The sequence below is a fragment of the Musa acuminata genome, chromosome BXJ1-5, assembly GCF_036884655.1.
Source record: "Musa acuminata AAA Group cultivar baxijiao chromosome BXJ1-5, Cavendish_Baxijiao_AAA, whole genome shotgun sequence".
Taxonomy (NCBI): domain Eukaryota; kingdom Viridiplantae; phylum Streptophyta; class Magnoliopsida; order Zingiberales; family Musaceae; genus Musa; species Musa acuminata.
The window spans coordinates 47,704,352-47,726,934 of NC_088331.1; the positions used below are offsets into that span (position 1 = coordinate 47,704,352).

General features: G+C 43.3%; 4 protein-coding genes across 12 annotated transcripts; 3 read left to right on the forward strand and 1 right to left on the reverse strand.

The window, feature by feature from the left end:
* Positions 1–333: 333 nt before the first annotated feature.
* On the forward strand, positions 334–3,093 carry LOC135674811 (uncharacterized). 2 transcript variants are annotated; one of them, XM_065184991.1, is made up of 4 exons: positions 334–529; positions 1,712–1,887; positions 2,436–2,625; positions 2,783–3,093. In XM_065184991.1, exons 1-4 carry the CDS (start codon positions 442–444, stop codon positions 2,995–2,997), a joined length of 669 nt encoding a protein of 222 aa, XP_065041063.1. In that variant the 5' UTR covers positions 334–441; the 3' UTR covers positions 2,998–3,093. The 2 variants fall into 2 exon arrangements, with proteins under 2 accessions (XP_065041063.1, XP_065041064.1); XM_065184992.1 differs by having other exon boundaries at positions 2,789–3,093.
* An 809-nt stretch (positions 3,094–3,902) lies between these two features.
* LOC135581026 (internal alternative NAD(P)H-ubiquinone oxidoreductase A1, mitochondrial-like) lies at positions 3,903–6,830 on the forward strand. Of its 4 annotated transcripts, none has more exons than XM_065185002.1 (9): positions 3,903–4,192; positions 4,323–4,911; positions 4,992–5,205; positions 5,308–5,468; positions 5,547–5,612; positions 5,706–5,869; positions 5,959–6,073; positions 6,171–6,350; positions 6,468–6,830. In XM_065185002.1, exons 1-9 carry the CDS (start codon positions 3,918–3,920, stop codon positions 6,621–6,623), a joined length of 1,920 nt encoding a protein of 639 aa, XP_065041074.1. In that variant the 5' UTR covers positions 3,903–3,917; the 3' UTR covers positions 6,624–6,830. The 4 variants fall into 4 exon arrangements, with proteins under 4 accessions (XP_065041074.1, XP_065041073.1, XP_065041072.1 ...); XM_065185003.1 differs by having other exon boundaries at positions 4,056–4,192; positions 4,288–4,911; XM_065185001.1 differs by having other exon boundaries at positions 5,308–5,612.
* A 143-nt stretch (positions 6,831–6,973) lies between these two features.
* Positions 6,974–19,592, forward strand: LOC103986157 (uncharacterized). 5 transcript variants are annotated; one of them, XM_065184994.1, is made up of 9 exons: positions 6,974–9,128; positions 9,428–9,536; positions 10,707–10,934; positions 11,040–11,235; positions 11,475–11,759; positions 11,871–12,034; positions 14,986–15,131; positions 15,223–17,933; positions 18,036–19,592. In XM_065184994.1, the coding sequence occupies exons 7-9, from the start codon at positions 15,114–15,116 to the stop codon at positions 19,132–19,134; spliced, it is 3,828 nt and encodes a 1,275-aa protein (XP_065041066.1). In that variant the 5' UTR covers positions 6,974–9,128; positions 9,428–9,536; positions 10,707–10,934; positions 11,040–11,235; positions 11,475–11,759; positions 11,871–12,034; positions 14,986–15,113; the 3' UTR covers positions 19,135–19,592. The 5 variants fall into 5 exon arrangements, with proteins under 5 accessions (XP_065041066.1, XP_065041065.1, XP_065041067.1 ...); XM_065184993.1 differs by having other exon boundaries at positions 11,475–12,034; XM_065184995.1 differs by lacking the exons at positions 6,974–9,128; positions 9,428–9,536; positions 10,707–10,934; ... (1 more) ...; positions 11,475–11,759; positions 11,871–12,034 and adding an exon at positions 12,650–12,920 and having other exon boundaries at positions 18,036–18,709; positions 18,805–18,974.
* Positions 19,564–22,221, reverse strand: LOC135674813 (ABC transporter G family member 5-like). The gene has a single exon (XM_065184999.1). It carries the CDS (start codon positions 22,053–22,055, stop codon positions 19,794–19,796), a length of 2,262 nt encoding a protein of 753 aa, XP_065041071.1. The 5' UTR covers positions 22,056–22,221; the 3' UTR covers positions 19,564–19,793.
* Between the last annotated feature and the right edge of the window lie 362 nt (positions 22,222–22,583).

A 22,583-nucleotide genomic window follows, 5' to 3' on the forward strand; every position in this document is an offset into this window, starting at 1 on the left:
AGAATCGTAGCTATGGCTACGACTATTTTGTCGGTTTATCTATCTCCAATAATTAATTTTTGTTGATCATATCGTATTGGAATTTTTCGATACATTTTTGACATTTTTGTTTGTTGTTCCTAATATTGAGATTCTTCCTTTTTTTTCTTTTTTTTTTGTTCTCTCTCGCCACAGTAAATAATTAATGGTTCGAAGTTATTTTAATAAAAATAATTATTGCAAACACAGAAGGAAAAAACAAAAACAACGATTTTTTCGGTTTGTGGGCTCCACCGAAGGCTCCAATGGGCCAGCGTGGCAAGTACGGGATATAGAAACGGGTAGAGGGAGTAATTGCCCCCTCCTAATTCCCGACGTCTCGAAGAAGGGGGAAGACCTCCTCGCCACCGCCTCCTCCTTCCCCTTCTCTCGACGTTCTCGATCCGCTTGCGTTCGATCGATATGCGGTCTCGACGCCTGGTGTCTTCGTCGATCCCGATCTCTCGCGCCGCCCTCCTGATCGCTCACGTCTTCCTCTGCTCGCTTCCTGGTAACGCAAAACGACTGTTCGTTGCCCTTTTCTTCCCTCGGTTTCTTGCCCTACATCATGGTTCCTATTCTCCTGCGAATTCCTTTTGTTCTCGCATATGTAATCTCGATATCATCTTGGTCTACTGTTTCCGCCAATGAGCTCAAATGAATTTGCCTGGTGCGAAGTAGACACAGATCTGTGCGTTACGAATCCTTTTCTTCTCTTGTTGCATTTTATGTTTAGAGGAGCATAGTAGCGAGTCGATTAATCGTTATCTTTTGGGCTGAAACTGGAGGTGCATGTTCACGCCTTTGTGATTGTTGGCTCTATGGAGGAAAGGGAGATTAGGAGATTGATGTGGATGATTCTTATTGGAGATAGAATTGGAATTAGGGTCGTTCCAGGTTAGGATGCGCTTAGAATTAGAATTAGAATTAGGATTGATGGTGAAAAATCTGTGAAGAAGAAGTTTGATCAGGCTTCCAATTATTTGTGTGCACCGGTGGATCGGCTTCGAATTCACACGTACATCCACAATAAACTCCCATAGTGTCCGATGAGTACATTAAAAAAGAATTAGTCTTAGGGATTAGCTCAGCTTCCTAGATGATATATATATATATATATATATATATATATATATATATATATATAGGTAAGGTTTTTCCTTATGATATCTTCAAACTAGATGATCTAACACCTCAAGAATAATGCAATGGAAGGTCAGTTTTTTAAAAGGAAGAGAAGTATATGAACTAGGTTTTTGAAATAGAAAATTTATTATATTTTTTGGTTGTCGATGTCGATGGAGAGCCTTGGTGTCACAGTGAGGTTGCTCCTCCATGACCTGGGTGACTAGGGCTCAAGTCATTAGATTAATTTATTTAAAACTATGTACCATGATCCCCCCTAGAGCCATAGTGGTTGGAGTCTCGCATGCCAGGTTCACCCTTTTTGTTACATTTTCTTAGTAAAAGGAAAAAAATGAATTGAGTTGTAGATAGCAATCCCGAAGTTCCAACAATTTTCTGCAACATTTGGTGGCTGCCAGACGAACCATATTAATAGTACTGTGCAAGATAATTGCCCATGGTGTTGAAATGTTGATCGCCTATATATTAACATTGAAGTTGTGAAATCTTTTTTGTTGGCTTTTATTCTCTTTTTATTTTTTGATAGCTCATGACTTTGTTTTAACAGGAATCCTTTCATCGAAGTTTGTTATCCTAAGTTCAATAAAGGTATTCACTACCCATGAGTGGCTACCTACAAAACCAACTATTTATTTTCATTGTCAAGGAGCAAACGAGACCATGTTGCCTGATGTGAAGGAAAAAAACTTCCTGTACATTTTCAGTGGCGAAGAATCTTGGCAGGTAAATGAAGATCATATTGGTAATACCATTTTCAAGCTTAGACTAGCCTATAGTATCTTTACAAAATATTAAGCTGACCTTGCCAGAACTTTTGCTACCTTGTTTACGTTGCTTCAAAATCCAAGCAGGAAATCTGTTTTTCCTTTTACTTTTATGCTGTCAATAAGGTCCTGCAATTACTTTCCTGGCAATGAATTACTTTTGTTGATGCATATCGCAAATTGGTAAGTTAAAAATGGATGATACTAATACACCTTAGTTTCGTTCGAATCTGCAGGATCTCTTGCCTTTTCCATAACTGTACTCTCTCTTTATTGCCTTCCTCATGTTAGGACTCTTACCTGCCTCATTTCTGTGATAATTTGCCCAAGGGTTTCTGTCCCATTAGCTCATTAATCTACTGAATCGTTGATGTAAATGCTTTTATGAAACATTTTAGTTCCGCATCATGACCCGTATCTACAAAAATGATTCAGTTTAGTGGAGTTAGTAAACAGGGACCAAGCATAGAGGCGACTGATGATCGTTCATTCTCATGTTGTTTTCAGCCTCTGACAGAACTTCCAGAAAAGAAATGTAGAAGATGTGGATTATACGAACACAACACTTTTAAACCCGATGATGTCTTCGACGAGTGGGAGCTGTGTCGTAGCAATTTTGTTGATGGAAAATATGTACGTCTCAAGCACAACGAATTCAACGCCACTTTCCTATGCCCTCAGTGCACTGCTTTAGGTGGTGAGTGCTTTTTATATGTTCTTCCACATCGATCATACATCAGCTTTCATACATTGGTCCCATACATCATCTTGGCTATGCTATGTCGGATGTTGGGATAGAAGAAGATTGTTAGACGAGTACGAAAATGATCAATGACGAAGGAACAAACTTGTAGTTGCAGGGATGACTTCTTGGAAGAGAAGGCAGACGGTTCTGCTCGTAGTAGTGAGCATATTTGCTGCCGCTGTAATGGCTGCGGGCGTGGCAGCCGTGTACAGATACTCGCGAAAGAGGAAGAGGGAACAAGACCAGGCTCGATTCTTAAAGCTATTCGAGGAGGGTGATGACCTTGAAGATGAACTGGCTCTAGGAAATGCCATATATAAATGATATGTGAGAAATACCCCTTTTTGTTTTTTTGACTTTTGTACGTTTGCATCCCAAACGTAAAGAGAGGTATATATATACGTATCTTCTTCGAGTGCATGGTGGGGTAGCTCTAGAAGAAACACTTGCACTATTTTTCCCCTCTTTTCCAATATTTGAATAAATAAACGTTGGATAATTAATTTTTTGAATAAATATGAAAAATACATGAATAAAATTTGTTTATATAATATCTCGATTAATTTTACATAAAAAATAATCTGTGAATTTGAAGGATAGAAGATAATCTGTGAATAGAAAATAATTATTTTTGGATGAATTTGAAGGATAAAAATAATCTGTGAATTATATTGGATCTTAATGTTAATATTTTAAATAAAAAATATAATAATTAGGGTAGGTATATTATTATTATTATTATTAACTTGACCTCTATTATGATAAGCTAATTAACCCATCCATCAAATCAAATAAATGAAAACATCAAATTAAATATCACATCTGATGCCTGTAAAGAGTTGGGCATGAGTTTCACCTGCTGATCGATAATGCAACTCCATCATTTCCTTCATGTCGGTGGGAACATCAATGCAAACATAAACACAGCTGTCTCTCACATCCCCACCTCTCTCAATAGCTAATTAGTAGTGTTATACGGAGGAAGAAGACGAGCTGGTGGGACCAAGGGAATCTGAATCCACCCACTCACGCACATTGCATTGTGTAAGTAACTCTGCTTGCATCTTGATTGCCATCATTTGTTGAGATTTGCCACGATCCATCTGGTGAATGTTGACCGATTCTTTCTTTTGCACGTTAAACACTTCATATTTTGGGCGTAAGTTCTTATGATTAGTTCCGTGTCAACTCACTGGTCGCCGTCCTAGTCAATCTTGGCGTCCGCAGCCTACGGACATTGGCCGATGCCCGGTGGGGACGGCCCCCACCGAGGTGGGCTTTCGGGATTCCCTAAGGGGGAGGTTTATTTTGGTGTGGCATTACCGGAACAGGAGGACTCTCCTCGGGATTCGGTGTCCTACTCGACGGAGATTGCTTGTGTGCCAAGTTTCTCGCCGTATAAATCCGGGCATCACTTTTCCTCTTTCTCCTGCATGTTTGGTGCCTGCCAGTCTGCTGCCTTGCCTTCTTCGTCGACGGTCTCACCGCCTTCCTCTCGGTGTCATCTATTTACTGCGAGGTAAGAACGAGACGAATGTTGTGTTCTTCCCTTTCGTTCCTTCTCCCAAATTTTGGGAAGCGTCTTCCGGATCCTTTATTCAGTTTTCACAACAGGTTTCTTGCTTCTTTTTCTGCTGCGTTTTCTGCAGCATGGCTTTATCTAAGATCGCCAAGACCGCATTCAGCCGATCTCAGGGTAGAATAGCTTCCGAGAACTGCGTGCACCGGATGGGGCTTCTCCGCCGCGGCCTTCCCGCTAGTCAACCTTACCACACTTTGCTTCCGAGTATGATGGCAAGCGATGGCTTCTCTCGCATCAGGAGAGCCGATGTTTTCGGTGTCGAAAGCAGGGGAATCAGCCACACCCCGTCCCGCGAATACCCGCCTACTGCTCAGGCGATCGAAGATGATTTGTATGTGGAGGCTGATGATGGTGCGAGGCTGCCAGGATTGGAGCCTACGAAGCCTGGTGAGAAGCCGAGGGTGGTGGTTCTCGGCACCGGATGGGCTGGCTGCCGGTTCCTCAAAGGACTGGACGCCAAGCTTTATGACATCGTCTGCATCTCTCCCAGGAACCACATGGTCTTCACGCCCCTGCTTGCTTCTACCTGCGTTGGCACGCTCGAGTTCCGCTCGGTAGCTGAGCCGGTGGGCCGGATCCAGTCTGCTCTGGCCGGAGCCCCTGATTCCTACTTCTACCTGGCAAATTGTACGGGGATCGACACGGACAAGCACGAAGTGAGATCCACATGAACCTTCCTCTGTTTCATCGTGCTCATGTTAATAGATCGAACTCATGTGATGATGGATCGGAGTAGGTGCATTGCGAGTCTGTCCCAGGCACCGGGCTGCCTTACGACCCCTACCGCTTCAAGGTTGCGTATGACAAGCTGGTTATCGCGGCCGGTGCAGACCCTCTAACCTTCGGCATCAAAGGAGTACGAGAACATGCAATGTTTCTCCGTGAAGTACACCATGCTCAAGAGATACGAAGGAAGCTTCTTTTGAACCTGATGCTCTCCGAGTCTCCGGGTAAGTTCTATGGATTGATTGCATTGCAGAGATCCGCCTTCTTCGCGCATACTTCGATGCTCATCGACTCGGTATCCGGTTGTTGTCTATCTATGATCGCAGGCATATCAGAAGAAGAGAAGAAGCGTCTTCTCCACTGTGTTGTCATAGGAGGTGGCCCGACCGGAGTAGAATTCAGTGGTGAACTGAGTGACTTCATCATGAGAGATGTACGCCAGAGATATTCTCATGTAAAAGATCACATTCAAGTGACTCTCATAGAGGTACGTACAGCTTCGGCATCTCGAATCGATGTTTACGATCTGGAAAGAAGTTGCCGATCGTTTTTGTTTTCTGAGCAGGCAAATGAGATCCTATCATCGTTCGACATCGGATTGAGGCAGTATGCAACGAATCACTTGACGAAGGTGAGCAATATGCTCGTCATTTTAGTGAACACGAGGTAGATTTTTCCTTTTTCTGTGGAGCAACTGAATCATCGATCACGAATGGTGCATCAGTCTGGAGTTCGTCTCGTGCGAGGTGTGGTGAAAGAGGTGCTGCCGGAGAAGATACTCCTAAGCGACGGAAGTTGTGTTCCTTATGGTCTGCTCGTCTGGTCCACCGGAGTCGGGCCCTCGGAGTTCGTGAAGTCGCTCGACCTTCCCAAGGCTCCGGGCGGAAGGTCAGCACGACATGACGATCTTTTAATTCGTGTGCTTTTTCTTTCTCTCTCTCTTTTGCAGGTGTGATTGCGGTTTTCTATGCGTGCAGGATCGGAGTCGATGAATGGCTTCGCGTTCCATCCGTGGAAGACGTATTTGCACTGGGGGATTGCGCAGGTTTTCTGGAACACACAGGGAAGCCGGTTCTTCCTGCCCTGGCTCAGGTGCCTCGTACTCCTCCGTTCCTCTTCTTCGAGATAGATAGCATGACGAATCGAACGACTGTGGATGCTGAAAGTTGCCAACTCCTCTTGCAAACAGGTTGCCGAGAGGGAGGGCAAATATCTCGCCAACATGTTCAACGAGATTGGCAAGCAGAACGGTGGCAAGGCGCACTGCGCCGGGAACATCACCATGGGGGATGCCTTCGTCTACAGGCACCTCGGAAGCATGGCGTCCGTTGGGCGCTACAAAGCACTGGTGGATCTAAGACAGAGCAAGGTACGATGCATCTCCTTCATGTGAATCCAGGAAGGTGCCTAAGAATGCCTTGGGAAACAACCATGAGAGCTTCGATCACGCAGCCTCACATGCTGCTCTTCTAACTTTGTTGCGCAGGACGCCAAGGGCATTTCCATGGCCGGGTTCATCAGCTGGTTCATATGGAGGTCTGCCTACCTGACGCGTGTGGTAAGCTGGAGAAACAGGTTCTACGTCGCGGTGAATTGGGCCACGACTCTGGTCTTCGGCAGGGATAACTCCAGGATTGGATAGGTCCATCGATCGCAATGCTGCACGCCGCGAGGCAGCCAAGTTTTGGGAGCAAAAAATCCTACGCTCGAAATCATCATTTTGTTTTGTTTTGTGTTTCTTTCTTCTACTGCTCATTTTTTTTTAATCCAAAAGAATTTATTTGTCGTATTTATATTAAAAAAAATCCTCTAAAATTGATAATAAAATCTATATGTTGGTTTCTGATTATTATGTTCTACGGTGGCAATGGCGATCCGACTGGAGTTTTTGTGTCAAGCTTTATTTTTATTGTCTTGCATAGATCGAGCGCATGCTCAATATTCCATTGAGATCATTATAATATTTTCGTTGATGTTGCAAATATTAATCAATCAATCAGAACTCGTGAATGATCCTATCAGAAAATATTCTTTACATTATAAGTTGTTTGTAAATCCAAATTATAAATATATGGCTGTTCAGATTTTTTTTTCTTTTTTAACCCTTGACATTTCATTTTAGATTTCTTTAGTCTTTCAAATTTGATAGGGGATTACGACGATGGTAGACGTACCTACGGGGTTTTGTCCGGAACATGTGAGCCTATAAGGATAAGGAAGATTTGACGGACATATAAGACATATAGATCTGAATTTTTTTAAATAATAACTTAAATATGCTAAATTCGACATCAAACCTTAAATTCTGAATTTTTTTAAAGCAATAAATCATGTTATATAAGTTGTTTTAAGTGGTGGTAAAGTTCAAAATGTGGGAGACGATGTCGGGCCGCAAGGGTTTGGGCTAGGGCGGGGCGAAGCGCCACCGCGAGGTGCTCCGCGATAACATCCGGGGGGCATCACGAGGCCCGCGATCTGGCGCATCAGCGGCCTGGGAGACCCGCGGGCCCCACAACATCATTCTCGCTTACGTGATCTGTGATGCTGTCACCTACACCGAACACGCCCGGCGGAAGACCGTCACCGCCATGGCCGTCGTGCGTGCGTGCCCCGAAAAGGCAGGGAAAGACTCTCTACGAGTATGGCGGTTAGGGTTTCATCACAATTAAAAAGTCTTGCTGTCGAGAAAAGAGGAAAGAGAAAAAAAATTGAATTGGAGGTTGTGTGGGGAAAGAATTTGTTGCTCCCAAGTGTTGTTGGAATTGCTAATCTGGGGTTTTACTTGGTTTTCTGCATGTCGGTGCTTTTAGTTGTTGATACTGGAATTTTTTTTTGTATAAATACTGATGTGGGATCGATGCTTAATTATTTTTGCTTCTGTTGGATTATAATAACTTGTTTTGAGCTCTTTTTTTAATAGCTGTTGCATCTTTCTTGCAGTGCGTGCGATGCTACCTTTGATCTCTTATGATATGTTGTCGGACACCTTCTGCTACAAGTTATGAGGTTGTCTATTAGGATGTACCTGCTGTCTTTCCTTAGCTCAGTTTGCGTGAGATCAAAACTAAATATATGTTCGTGTTTGTTGATATGTATGCTACTTTGGTATGTATCAGAAATTTGAAATTTATTTCATCCTTCAATATTGAGGTAATATTGATATTTAGACTTCGGACTTTAAATGGGATGCATGCTTCTGTTCATACGATTTGACTTGTTAAACTTATTGCATTGGTTATTGCTTTAATGCTACTGCTTTAATTAATGGTACGACACTGGATGATACTTTTTCTATTATTTGTGGTGACATGATTTGAGAGGTCCATTTTACCCCAAGCACTTCACGACCTAATTTATGCATGCTTGTCAATTCAATTATCGTGTTTAATTGGAAAATTTTATCTTCTCATGTATGTGTGTCCTTTATGTTAGTAAGAGCTTGTGGTTGTTCCAAAATTAACATTTTATTTTGTGGCAGGTAAGTTTGGATGGACTTTCCTGCAAGGCTAATATTGTCATAGTATCATTCAGACACTTGATCTTTTTTCTTTTACATTGCAATTTCTGCTTACAACTTTTCGGTGTATTGTGATGCAAAGATCTTAGAATAGGATATATTAGGTTTGCTTTGGCCTTTGTTGAATGACAATATAAAACAAGATTATGGAAATTATTTCTTTTATACTTAAGTTTACATTTTGGATCGAGTATTGGTGAATGTGAGATTTTGCTGCACCATGTGTGCCTAGCATACCTTACTGTGCTGATAAATCTAATGATACTCGAAAAGTTTAAACTTTTTTGGTTGCATTGCATAATTTTGTTGTATGTATAGCCCTTTGCAAGTGTAGCTCACAGAATGTTTCATGACATTTTTTATATGGTAATTTATTTGATCTGCGAGCAATTTATGTTTAGATGTCATGTTGCAACCATTAATACTGGATGCTTTTGTTACAGAGTTTGCTATGAGTGTGGTGTAAGTTGATTGATTATGCTATCTTTCTAGTCTGAAAGTTTTGTTTTGTTTGATGGTGCAAGATTTGTTGGATCCTCATTTCATTGGTGTCAAGGGTAAAGCTTGGTATCATGGTGAAACTGTATATCATGATTGATTAATATTATGCTCCTTTCCCGTTGTTCATAGGTAAGGCTTTCTACATTGATCCACACTAAAACTGTATATGCAGGAGTCTTGTGTATTAGGCTTGTTCCTTGTATTTTGCTGCCTGTTCTCACTTAATTCTTGCTTAAATTATTTGCATCTAGTCATCGTTTGTGGTTGTTTCATTGAATAGTTTGGATTGCCTTGGTTCAAATGTTTCTTGAAAATAATGTTGTGACTACTCAGAGTTTAGTAGTATTAATAACTGGTATATGAGATCTGTTATATCAGAAAAATAAAATTAAGAATCCATATCAAAAGCTGATGCATAGTTTGTTTAGTTCCATGTGCTGCAGGTTATTTGCTGACTGTTTCTGAACTAGGATGAATTGTATCAGTGGCTTGATTCATGAGGAAACTCTAGGTGTTCTTAGCATGTTCCCCAACAAGGTGATCTTTCTTTTACCCTTTATTATGTTGTAGGAAAACCATTATGACCATGATACCATGTATGCCTCTGCCTTGGTGTTCGAGGATTGGTCACCATAGAAAATCTCTGTTGAGACAATGATTATAAAAGGACACTCAACAGTGAAACGGAAACTCTTAGTTACAGTATTTGAGTTCTTAATCTTATTAGATATCTTTGGTAATTTGATTTTTATGTTCCTGTAGTACCTCTGGAGACATTTTCTCATTATGTCCAGCTGTTACCTTTCACTGAATTGTGGCCTAGATGCATAAATTTGTTTGCTGTTGTCATATCCCAGACATGGGCAATCCTAATGGTATGTGATGCTTGCTACATACATGAATGCAAAAGTAAATGCAAAAGTATCATACTTTGTGTAGCTTTTTCTTCTTTTTTTTTTTCTTTTCTCTATGTGATCATTATGCTTGACTTGATCAAGTATTCATGCCTAAACATGTGACTCGCGTACTAGTCTCACGGAGTTGTTAACTGAATGGTCGAATTCCTTATTTGTGGCTTAATGGTATTCTGTCTTCTAGATACTTGTCTAATACCAATTGATGTCATTAAAAGATACTCGGAATGTCCCAAAAGCAAATTAGAGAGTTTAAAATCGCAGTAGTTTTTCGTGATGTTTTCCCAATTTTTCTCTTTAGGAAATTGGGATGTTTACTTCCTGAAAATAAGGTTTTAAAACAATGTGGGTATTCTCATTTACTTGTGCTTTTTCTTGGTCTTAGTGAACCAACATCTTTATTAGATCTGTTTAATTGTGTCATGTCCTTATGACGGAGGATGTTTTGTGAAAATTAAATATTCTTGAAGAGTCGCAGTCTGAGAGACTCCTTTTCACTATTTGGGAAATGAATTTAGGCTGTTGCATTATTGTATTGCAGAAATGTTTTATTTTATACTGAGTGTGATTTGACTGTTTTATTAGGCTGTTGCATTATTGTATTGCAGAAATGTTTTATTTTATACTGAGTGTGATTTGACTATTTTATTAGGCTGTTGCATTATTGTATTGCAGAAATGTTTTCTTTTACTGAGTGTGATTTTGACTATTTAAATATGTCATGCCATCCTTAGATAACGAGTGTTCTATTGTAATGTTCGGTAATGTATCTATTCATTTTCTCTATTTTCAGGGTGCAGATGGGTGGTTGGCTGGTGGGAATTGAGAAAACTTTATGTTTACAGTCACAATGATCTGACTAACTGATTCTTGATTTGTTAATCTGTAAATTATATTCAGATGTTGAGGGCTTTGAAATGCATCATCTTATCTGTTTGTATGTCTATATATGTACTTATCCAGGCTTTTGCATATCAACATAGGACCACATATACAGGAATATCTACATGAATATTCATTGGTATAGATGTTTTCCTTCCTTTCATGCCTTGATTTTCATTTGTTTGTGTTTGAAAAATTAAAAGCATAAAGAATAATGGTGTCTTAACTTTCCTTGTTTGTGTAGCTAAATTACCACAGGATTAGTTGATTTCTATATCGTTGGAGTTTCTGAAAGTTTGATTCAGGATAAAATAGCGTGGACAAATATAGTGCACAAGGCTTCAGAATCCGGAGAGGATCAATGTATGTAGCTTTACCCAGTTTGTTTTTGCAACACGGAATTCTGATCATCCATGTCGTTGGAGCAAATAAAGTTTTTGGTAAGAAAGTTTTTTTTTTCCAGACATGTTAATAAGGTTAATTATGGTAAATACGCCTTCATACTGTATGTTTTCAGGGAAAGTACATGAGCATATTGTATTTAAGCTGGATTTTCGTAACAGATTGTATAATACTTTTTTGGTTGGCTTTATGGTACCGTCTTATGTTATTTGGGTTTTGACTCATTCTCCTGGATTTTGATGTTGCTAAATCCTTGTTCTTCATCTGGATGCGCCAGGTTTCTGCTGGGAAATGTTGGTGCACCCTGGTGCATCAGATGGGAGGGGTTTCTCGTAGAACACTGTTGCAACAGCCACTCAGCTTTGTGCGTTGCAAGCCGTTCTTACAACCTCCAAAATTCATACTCGTCAATTCTTTGGGTTTCTTACTGAATTGCTTGTCGTCACCAATTTGGCCCATCGACAGGAGAGTGAAGAAAAGCATGCATTGATGTTGCTGCAGATTGTGGAAGAATAGGTATGCAGTTTTCTGTAACTGGTTTCGACAAACGATGGCAGCCAAGGTGAGCCAATTCTGTGGTTCCAAAAGAATTAACTATGTCAGCTAGGATCAAGGTTTATTGGATTCTGTGTTTTATCTATGTATTTGATCGAGAAGTTGTTTGGTCTTCTAGACTTGATGGTTGCAGGTTAGCTTTATGCTCGTCTTCTCAATCACTCAATCCTCGAAGTAGGACAAAGGGGCATCTGCATTTGGCAGGTTGCAGCACACCAGCATCATTAGCCGAATCTTGCGGAGGTGTTTCCTCCAGGAAGCAACCCAGACCAGGCATAAAAGGTACTACTACTACTACTACTACACAACTGGAAGAAAGACTTTATAGTTATTTTGTCTTTCTAATTACAAAGTTAATAGACTAGAAAACAAGTTAGTATTTCATAAAATAATAGAATTATGACTTGTAAAAATTCATAGCATTATATATTGATGGAGTAAGTAGTACTACTTTTTGGGAATAAAGGAGACAATATTCTTTAGGATATAAAGCTATCGTCTTTAGGTGGTGGAAGGAGGGAAGGTTATGTGGACAACCTCTAGTACAGACATGCCAAGTGCTCTCGACGAAGAAAGGGGTGGGTCGGTACAAGTATTCCTTGACGCCCATTGCCTTTGGCCGGCGAAAGCGGAGGCCAGACGTCGTATCTTTGTGGAGTACACCGTGTAGGGTGGATTCACGATGGCACGTGTATCATTAAAGCAGTAGCTCTACGGTGTAGGAGAGCGATGCGGCTTTGATGGCCGCGATTGACGTGATTATTTATTTATAATAGGATTAGATGTTATTAGCTTTCTTTCTATTGCAGTCGTTAATTACTGTTTATGTGATAAATAAATGCAAGCGCGAAAGCGACGTCTACATAACAAATGCATCGTGATTGGCGCCTCACGTGATGCGACGCGTGGCCGTTTGCGTCGGTCCAGATTTGATGATTTAAAATACATGGAGAGCGGATTCCGCGGAAGCGTAAGCGCAAGCTGCGGGAAACTCCGCACCTCGGAACGAACTTGTTGGTGAGACGTGGGTCGTCTTCGCTTCCCTCTTTGCCTTCCCCCTCACGGCTGCTACCGCTGAGCTCTCTGTCGCGCTGTTTCCTTTTTTCCTCAAGATCTCTTTCGTGCCTTCTTCGCTGCGACCTGTCCCGAAAATCGATGATCCAATCAGGTACTAGTCGACCCTGACGTACATATCTCGCAGCTTCGATCGTTTTCCCCTCGGAACTCAGGCCGCGAATGAGGGTAGAAAGATCGAGCATGATGGATTTCTTCCCTCTTGAGTGTTCGGATTTTTTGGGGTTTGAATGTCTAGTGCTTGGACTCGGAGCGGTCCCCGTTGCTGCATTGGACGCCGTCCTGGCATGAGATACAAGTGATCCGTCCCAAAGTCGGAGAGAGAAGATGTGGTTTTAAGGTATTAGAATCGTAAGGTTTTTTGGGTTTGTGAAATCTACTCGTGATCTCTGAGTTTCACCATTTCGTCTTTCGGAAAGTTAGTTTGAGAAAACGGGCAATGGTCTCTTTGTGTGAGATTAGGACGAGATTTAGTCTCGAGCCATCGCCATCGATGGTCTCTTAGGGTGGAAGGGGAATCATCAGCCATGGTCGCCATCATAAGCTTTTATGATGTTTCCTGTGTGAGATTAGCACGGGATACAATCTCGAGTGGCTAAATGGAAGGGAGACCGGGTAATGTTTCTTTTATGACGTCTCTTGGATTCTGACGAGTCCTATAGTCTTGTTGTTACTACTGTACTTAATAGTAGCAATCTGGTCTCTAATTGTGGTGAATGGTTGGTCTTTATATTCCTATTCTATGGTCGAATGGTTTCTGGTTTGGGAGCTCTATTGCTTATCGGAGTTGGAACATGGATGAATAATACCCGGTTTTTTCACTTACATTTGGGGAAAGAAAAAAGGTTTAGGAGGACTAGAAGTTTTGGAGCAGCTTCTTTTGGAAGTCCAAGGTTATGTTCTATACAATCATAACCAACATAGTTGTTTTATTTGGGATTTTTCATTTCTTTTTCCAAATGCTTGTCGTTAAAAATTTATCATATTTCTAGTTAATAGGGATGGTGGCAAGACTTTTTTGGCAAGAATTATGTTTTCACCTCTTGATGTTAACTGAACCTAGTGGTTTCAGACAGTGTGGTTATGTGTTGAGTATGTTGATCAAATTCACATGGAAACGTCCAATTTCAAATTTTCGATTGAAAGTTTGAAACTGTGCTTTCTTGGCTGTTGTTGTAAGTATAGTTTGGAATCTTTGTAGCGTGACTGAAGTGTTTTAGGACATTTAAAGTCTGGATATGTTGTTTAATATTTATTTAGTCATTGATGCCTTGTCCTTAACTTTTTAAAGTTTCTTAATGTCTCAGTTTATTTTAATGCATTTTGTGCTACACCATGGCATACTCATCTTTCTATGTAGTACTTGGTCGGTCGGATGGCATACTCAGGAAAGTCTATTTCTCGTTATTGTTCAATCATAGTTACCTGCATTTCCATGCATTTCAAGGACTACTTAGCCTATTTTGGTGTAACTGCTTTTGAGGTACTTTATAATCTATTTTGTTATAAAGCGGTTCTTTAGATGCTATATTATAAGCATTTCTGCCTGACCTTCATGGAAGTGGATGAAATTTACAAAACAATTTTCTCCACTAATCATGGTGAGGAGATTCTATATTTTTCAAGTCATTGGTCTTGGAGGTTTGATCAGACTGTGACATAATCCTGCCATAAACCTTTATTATGTGGTTGTAGACATTATTAACCTACCGTAATCCTTAAATATGTTACACCATTCTTTTTCAGGATTAGTTACTGATTTTAGGTTATTTTTGGAAATAATAATTCTATCAGCTTAAATTTCTGGATTAGGTACTGACATTTACCGGACAGCAACTCCCCCATTGTCTTACTCTGTGGGTAGTGCAGCAGAAGTTGGAGTTTTAATTTATCTTGTAAATTGTTTCCTGCTATTCTTTATTTATGTAGTCTCAAGCCATGATGTGATAATTGATGTCTTCTTGCCTGCATTTTATGCACAAATTTACATGAGTCTAAAGTTATAATTGGTCAGCTGTATAATTCCTCGGTGTTGATATTTTGTGGTGACTTCATAGTAATGGAAGTAAATGATGTTATCAAGCTATGCTTCTCTTGTCAGCTTTTGCTTCATTACGGTATCTTATGCTTATAGGCCTCATGCTTATGTTCTGTTTTAGCATTCATGGAGATGCATCTTCAAGCTGTGATGGTGTATTAGATGCTGCTGCTTCAGTTTTAGATCATTCTATGTTCCACTAAAGAGAACTTAAATCCATCATCTGCTGGCCAGACATAGTCTTAGGAGATGCAAATACAAGAAGAGGTGTTTCTTCTTTCTAACATTGTTATTATGCAGTTTGTGAAGCATACTGACTTTTCTGCTAATTGAATGTTTACTTTTTTTATATTGGCAGATTAAAGTTGGCCATAAAGATAGGTGTTCTGGTGTGCCAATAAAAAAAAGGCTATTTCATTTGTCACAATGTTCATTTTCTCCATCCCAAGAAATATGTTCAATATCACATAATTATCAGAGGCAACCTAATCAGTTCTCAGTTGAAGCAGAATCTTCTGTGTCAGTAAAAGATGCTGGTCTGCCACTGGACACAGGTACAAGTCCTAAGGACGTTGTAAATTCTTCCTCTGCATCATCTGGTCAGAGGTATGGCAGTGATGTCCATGCTAATCATGATGACATGGAACTCAAGAAAGCCACAAGAGCCTTCAAGGGATCAAATATGGAGGAAGATCGTAATGCTGATAACAGGCCATCACTAGGCTTAGATATGGATAAAGGAAAGCAGTTATCACAGCCTGGTACATGGGAAATGATTATAGTTGACAGGACCATGGAAGAGAAAATTGCTACATGTGATGTATCTGCATTTAGAGGAGTTGAAACAACATCCATTGTGCATTTATCGTCATCTAAGGATAATAAATATCATGGTTACAACTCGTCGAAGCAAGAGATAGTTAAAACCTGTTCTTTGGATCTGCGTCAGACCATGCACAATGAAGTGGATTCAGAGTATGGATCTGCTGATCGCTGTGTGAGCAGAGAAAATTGGGATTTGAATGTTCCAATGGAGGTGTGGGAAGCCAATTTAAATGATTCAGTTGTAGAACATGCTATGGATCATAGGTTAAATCAGAGCGCTATGCACCCGCAAAATATTGACAGATGCCTCATTCAACCTACGCTAGGCACCATTGCGAGTGCGTCAACATCAGGAACATCTATGGTCGAAAGAAGTCAATACAAGCCAAGATTGAGAAATTGGAGAACACCTGCTGATGACAAGAGGGGCTATGAAGGTGGCTTAGACTTGCAGCTTCGACCACCTAGCAGACCAGAGTTACGCATTAACTGGGGAAAGATAGTCCCTTCTGATCTTAGTCTTTCGTTGACTGGGAATCTTTCAGAGGTATCTTGTAGAGTTGTGAAGCCTGAACATTGTGAGAACAGTAATCAGAAAGTAACTGAAGTGTCTCAACAAAGTAGTCTAAAGTCAGTGGGAATTAGGCACGTAAACTCTGAACCATGTGATGAAAATGTTCATGGTGAAGCTTCCAGTGTAGCTGTTCTCTTTGATCAGGAATCATCACTAGGAAGAGTGTTGAAATCAGAGCCACCTGAAGAACCTAAGGAAAAGCCACCAAGTTTGGAGTCGGACGACAATCATCAATTAACTTGTTGTACAGACGTTTCCCCGAGTCAGGTTAAACCTGCTCTTAATTCTAATGCTGTGGTTGATGCAAATATACTTAATGATAATAACCCAGTTATGCCTGGTAATGCAAAAATAGAATCAGATGAGAGCACTTCTCGGGCTTTAGATCCTGGTGAGTTGTCAAGTTCCGATGTACCTTATAAGGCTGACGATGTGCTTACCAACATTTGCGCTAACCAAGGTGCAGAAGGAAACACTAGTAAATCAGTGGATATTATTGCAGACCCCATCATTTCTGATGCAAAAGAATCTAATGCAAACATGACTGAAAGTCGTGAAATTGCTGATGTGGCTTCTTCTCTGCATCATGAGTCTGCAAGTTATCTTAAAGAACCCATGACTCATGATGATTTGTCTGAAGGTAGTGCTGAAATGGACTGCTCGGACAATGAAGATTATACTTCATCAAAACTAGTTGCTGGAGATGATCTTCACATGGCTACTGACATAAACAATGTACCAAGTGCCACAAACCAGGAAGGCTTGGGCTTACCAGCTGAGATTCAGACAGAACAATTCAACAGCAATGAACAGCAGTTCGATGCTACTTATAATTTAAGGTTTACAACCAATATAACTGTTCCTGTAGATGGTGATATTGAGGTCAAAGGTGGTGAACTTGGAGATCCTGTGCCACAATGTGCAAGTGAGGTTTCCTGTGACCACGAGGAGAAAAGAGTACGGGGAAATGTGCTAGAATGGTCAAATGAGCTTCCATGCGAGTATGAAAAGAAGGTACATGAAAATGTGACTACTGATTTCACTGGTTCAGATGGTCATGCTGTCATGATGGAAATACATTCAGATACAAAGGGCAAACAAATAGTGTCTGAAGAGGCAATGAGCCTTCATAGAGATGAAAGTTCTGATGTCAGTATGGGCCGTGATAAAAAGGAGATGAGCTCTGACCTGACAACAGTTTTGCATGAGCCACCAGATAATGGAGTGGTACGAGTTTCTTCCAGTAAGAGGCTTGCTAAACCTTGTCCGGAAGCAATAAAGAATCACCTTGGAAAGGAGAAGAGCTCAGAGATGAAGTCAAATTCTATCAGACCACCTAATGCAATTGCAAAAACTATCGAGGACAATGTAGACAGACAGCAGATGAGAACTAGATATGCCATTGCGTCTATTAAGCATCCGGAGCTGCCAGAGAGAGATTCAGATGTCAGTGGCGTTGGGAATAAGCATGTTGATGATGCAGGTAAGCATAGCCACGAGAAGAATGTTGACAGTAGGTGTAAGCATAGACAGATTACGAAGGTAAGTTCACCTACTATTAAGTCATTTGGCCGGAGGAAACCTATTTCTTCTAGGTCAATTTCATCAGGAACCGAGGATGGGTTGATCAATAAGCAGAGGCGAGACAGAATGTTCTCTCAGAGGAGAAGGTGATAATCCTTTCACTTTTTTTATTTTGTAGTTGTACGTGTTGTTGCTGCTGCTAAAACGTAGCTCTTGTTTTGAAATTTATGCCTTTTTTCATGCTTCAGGTGTTCAGAATTTGAAAGCAAGAAGAATCAAGATCAGTCAACTGATAAATGTGATTCTGATTACATGAACACTGCAAGGCACAGCAACCGGCATTTGGATCGGAATTCCAACACCCGGTATGCATCAGAACATAATAATTCAAGAAAGCACCAATTTTCAAGGCTTAGTACAAGGTCGGAAGTTCCACTAGAAGTTGCTACAAATGGTTCTGTTGGAAGTGCCAGCACTTTATCGAGGAGGCCAATGGGTGATCAGCCATACCGTTCATCTTGTTTTCCACTCTGGAGGCGACTGTCGAGGCATCATGAGGAACCACCGTTGGTGGATACCCGAAATGCTAGGTGCTTAGTAAGGGACGTTAGCCCTAACAAGGAGGAGATCATGAGGACACTAGATCATGAAATGGTGGATAGTATCTTATATTCGCACCCTACTATGCAATATGGACCAACCGAGAATGATGTCTTGCCGAGGGGAAGCAATATTTCACCTACTCGGAGGAGACCTCCTCCTTCACATTTCTATGGAATGGGCTCACCTCGTCGGTGGCTTTCCCCTGGAACATCACCTGAAATGGTTATGAATAAACAACATCCAGCATTAGTAAGACATGGAGCACCACCATCAGTTGACATGCCCAATTCGCCTCATGGACATCTTTATTTCCCAGAAGGTATGATGGTTGAAACGAATGCTTTGCCTGCCGACATGGATGAAATGCTTCCTGTTAACGATCTTGATCTACCTTGGCCCGGTGGGTTTCTGCAGAGGAACACAAGGAGGTATGACTTTGGCCCACATGAAACAGCTGCGGACTATCTTGGACCTGTTCACTTCTTTGCTGATCACTTCATTGACGCAAGAAATCATCATGATGGGCGTGATAACCATGAGCATACTACTCTTCCTTATCATGTCGATGCTCGCCATATTCGCAGCTCGAGGGACTTCGACAGTCAGTCAAGGAACCGACATGGAAACGCTCGTGACAGATTAAGAAGCATCGTAGAGCAGGGTGAAGGTCACAGATGCCGTGGAGAGCAAGGATGGCGTGATGGCGGACTCCACAGTGAGAGGTTGAAAAAGAGAAAACCCTGAGCAAGAGCATTATATATACACATGGTGACTGCATTATATACAAGCGTTGAAGGTTCATCTTCAACCTTAGCCTGTGGAATGGAGAAACGAGAGACGGGGATCCATTTCTGGCTGTATTGGGGGCGAACCACCCCCTGTTCTGGTTGGAAACTACATGTTTTGCGGACTGGGAGTGATATCCGTTCGATTTGGTTACAGTGTTGAAGAAGCCTTATCGTTGACTTTGTGGTTAAATAGTCTTTTCGGACTTTTGTCCACTTCAAGAGTCGGGAAGAGGAGTTGTTGAATGTTGGTGAATAATGGAGTTGGAAGATCACAAGTTAAATTATTACGAGATGTCGGTTTATCCTCCCTATTAGATCGTTCCACAAGTTGGACGAGTTAGCATGACAGAATCTGCTGCATCTTAGCATGACAAAATTAATCGACTTGGTATAATAATTTATTTACTACCTCAATCGATCGTAGTTGAAGTTGCTGTTTTTTGATGCTCCAGGAAGCATCTGTGGAGGGCTGTAGTAAGAATCACACTACATGAAGAAGCTCTATGGAGATTACAACCGACGAAAGGTTGGAAGAGGAGCTGTGGATGTCTGCTGATTAGTTCTTCTTCTTCAAGCTTATGGAAGCAACTTCCAAAAGGGATCTCTCACTCTCTCTTACCTCCTCTTGTTCCTGCTTCCCAACAGGAGGCTGATGTAGAAGAGGAACCTAAAGAAGAAGCCCCACGCCACAGCGATCCACAGGCAGTCCCACTTGCTGAGCTGCGTCACGCTCTGCTGCTCCAGGATGTTGGTGCCGGTGGTGATGCAGGTCTGGCTGGTTATGTTCACCCCTAAAGAACTGCTTATGGACTTGAGAACGTTCAACTTGATCGCCTCCGGCAACCCCCCGAAGGGCGTGTTGTCGAACATCTGCACCCCTCGGACGAAGCACTTGCGCGGATCGTCGAACTCGTTCTGCATCACCGCTTCGTAGGGGTACTTGACGAGTGAGAGGTAGTGGAACCAGATCCAGTAGTCGGGGATCCGGGTCCGGTCGATGAAGAAGCCGCTGAAGAGTAGGAAGTAGGCCAGAACGGAGAGGACGACGGCGCAGCCTAACATGATATGCGTCACGACCCCGGAGAGGAAGGTCACAAAACCGCTGCCGGCCCAGAAGGAGGCCAGGACGATCAGCACGAAGAAGAAGAACCCCTGCATGCTCCCCGCGAGGCCGACGGCGAAGAAGGTGGTCGAGGCGAAGGCGATGGACAGGAGGACCAGCGGCGGGAAGCCGACGATGGTGTGGGAGAGGACGTAGGACGAGCGGCGGTAGGCGTTGTGTGCCGTCTCCCTCATGAAGATGTTGCGCTCCTGGAGGAAGATCGGCAGCGCATCGGCGCAGGTGTAGAACATGGTGGACATGGCTATGGCGAAGAAGCCGAGTCGTTCTTGCACGCCCCTGGGCGAGTTGTCGAGCCGCCAGAAGATGGTCGCCAGGATGAATCCCGTGACGAGCACCGCGCCGAGGCGGACGCCGAACAGCTCTGGCATCCGCTTGGAGTTGGTAAACGACCGCTTTGTCAGCACACCCACCTCGATCCAGAATGGATTGGCGTAATTCTGGACCGACGGCGCCGAGGTCGCTCCCTCGGTCGCGCCGGAAACAAGCTTCCCGCGGGAGATGCTGGCGCTGATGGCATCATTTAGAGAAAGAGATGGCTTGTCCGCGGCGGCCACGGCGAGTCGTACGCTCTGATGTGTCTTGTTGAAGTCGACGAGGGACCTTGCACCGGTCGGAGTGCCCTCGAGCTCGCGGATAAGGTCGAGCGCGAATTCTGTTGGGTTCTCGTTGGCTGGGATGGGATGGCCGAAGTCAGAGAAGAACCCGCGTAGACCGTCGGGCGGCCCACTGTACACGGTCTGGCCTCTGGAGAGGAAAAGGAGGCGATCGAGGAGACAGAGAATCCGGTAGCTCGGCTGGTGGACCGACATGATCACGATGCTCCCACTGTGAGCGATCCTCTGCAGCACCTTGGTCACCATGAACGCGCTTGTCGAGTCGAGGCCGGACGTGGGCTCGTCGAGGAAGAGTATGATGGGGTCATGGATGATGTCGATGCCAATAGAAACCCGGCGGCGCTCGCCTCCGGAGACGCCGCGGTGGATCTCGTCGCCGATGATGGTTTTGGCGGAGGTCCGAAGGCCCAGCTGGTCGATGAGCGCTTGCACCCGGCTCTTCTTCTTCGAGGCGGAGAGAGATCGCGGCAGCCGGAACTCAGCGGAGAACATCAAGGTCTCTTCCACGGTAAGCATGGGAAACAGGAGGTCGTCCTGCATCACGTACGCGGAGATGACCTTCAGCAGCTGGTCGTCGAGCTTCTCGTCGTTGAGGGTAATAGAGCCCTGCAGGCTCTCCCTCGCGATGCGGTTAGCGAGCGCGTCGATGAGGGTGGACTTTCCGGAGCCGCTGGCCCCCAGCACCGCGAAGATCTCCCCTTCTCTGGCCTCGCCGGAGATGGAGTCCAGAAGCGTCTTACTCCCGGAGAACGAATCCGGCGTCGCGAGGCCTGCGGCGGGGTCCATGGCGAGGCGGCTCTTGCGGAAAAGGAACATGTCGCGGGCCCTCTTGACGCTGTACGAGAGATTGGTGAAGGTGAGGACGATAGGGAGAGGGCGGGAGGCCAACCCGCCACCTCCGGCGCCGTCAAATTCGCCCATAGCGACGACGTGGTGGGGCTGGGACGCGTCCTCGTCCCCCACGCCGCCGCCACTATGGGCCTCGCCGACGCGCTTGAAGAGCTGGCCGAGTGTGACGGAGGGGCCGCGGGGGTGGTGGTGGTGGTGGACAAGCAGGCCGCCGCGAGCGATGCCCTCGGCCTCCGCCATCGGGGAAGAGAGCCGCTCGAGGACGGATATCTTGTCGACGAACCGCGACATGACGCCGCTTCCGTAATCCCCGCCTTACAGAACGAGAGGGAGCCGGCGGAAGAGCAGCACGGTGTTACGGCACGCACAGGTGAAAGACGAGGGCTTTGATTTGTATCCCACAACGACGGAATATATATAGGGCTGTTGTTTGATGGTAGATGTGTGAAGGATTTGATTCACGGTGACGTAGCTCAAGAACATGCGTGTCTGTTGACAGCGTTCCTTTGTCGCCGGAGGACAAACCCAAACGTGTGGCGGAAACAAAATGCAAAGAGCTTCGGATGGTAGAGCGAGTAGGTGTTGGGGTGTTCAGCTACATTCTTCTCGTCCAAAAGGCGGAAGGAAGGAAAGAGTGTTGGCGATTGGAAGAGGCACGCAGTGATCAAAGGTTTAGATGAGCTAAAACACACCTAACTAGGAGGATCTACAGAGGGAGAGGGAGGGGAGGTTGATCGACTGCACGTTGACCAGCGATGGATGATTTGACTCTCTTTTTCCCTCGAAAAAGGAACGTTCGACAAAATAAGTAAGAGGAAC

Bases quoted from the DNA above. Each gene is read 5' to 3' on its own strand.
- LOC135674811 (XM_065184991.1), top strand. From the start codon at position 442: ATGCGGTCTCGACGCCTGGTGTCTTCGTCGATCCCGATCTCTCGCGCC. The intron at 530-1,711 runs GTAACGCAAAAC...TTGTTTTAACAG, and splicing joins CTTCCTCTGCTCGCTTCCTG to GAATCCTTTCATCGAAGTTT. The intron at 1,888-2,435 runs GTAAATGAAGAT...TGTTGTTTTCAG, and splicing joins GTGGCGAAGAATCTTGGCAG to CCTCTGACAGAACTTCCAGA.
- LOC135581026 (XM_065185000.1), top strand. From the start codon at position 3,918: ATGCCCGGTGGGGACGGCCCCCACCGAGGTGGGCTTTCGGGATTCCCT. The intron at 5,469-5,546 runs GTACGTACAGCT...TTTTCTGAGCAG, and splicing joins TTCAAGTGACTCTCATAGAG to GCAAATGAGATCCTATCATC. The intron at 6,351-6,467 runs GTACGATGCATC...TTTGTTGCGCAG, and splicing joins TGGATCTAAGACAGAGCAAG to GACGCCAAGGGCATTTCCAT.
- LOC103986157 (XM_065184993.1), top strand. The intron at 17,934-18,035 runs GTGATAATCCTT...TTCATGCTTCAG, and splicing joins ATGTTCTCTCAGAGGAGAAG to GTGTTCAGAATTTGAAAGCA.
- LOC135674813 (XM_065184999.1), bottom strand. From the start codon at position 22,055: ATGTCGCGGTTCGTCGACAAGATATCCGTCCTCGAGCGGCTCTCTTCC.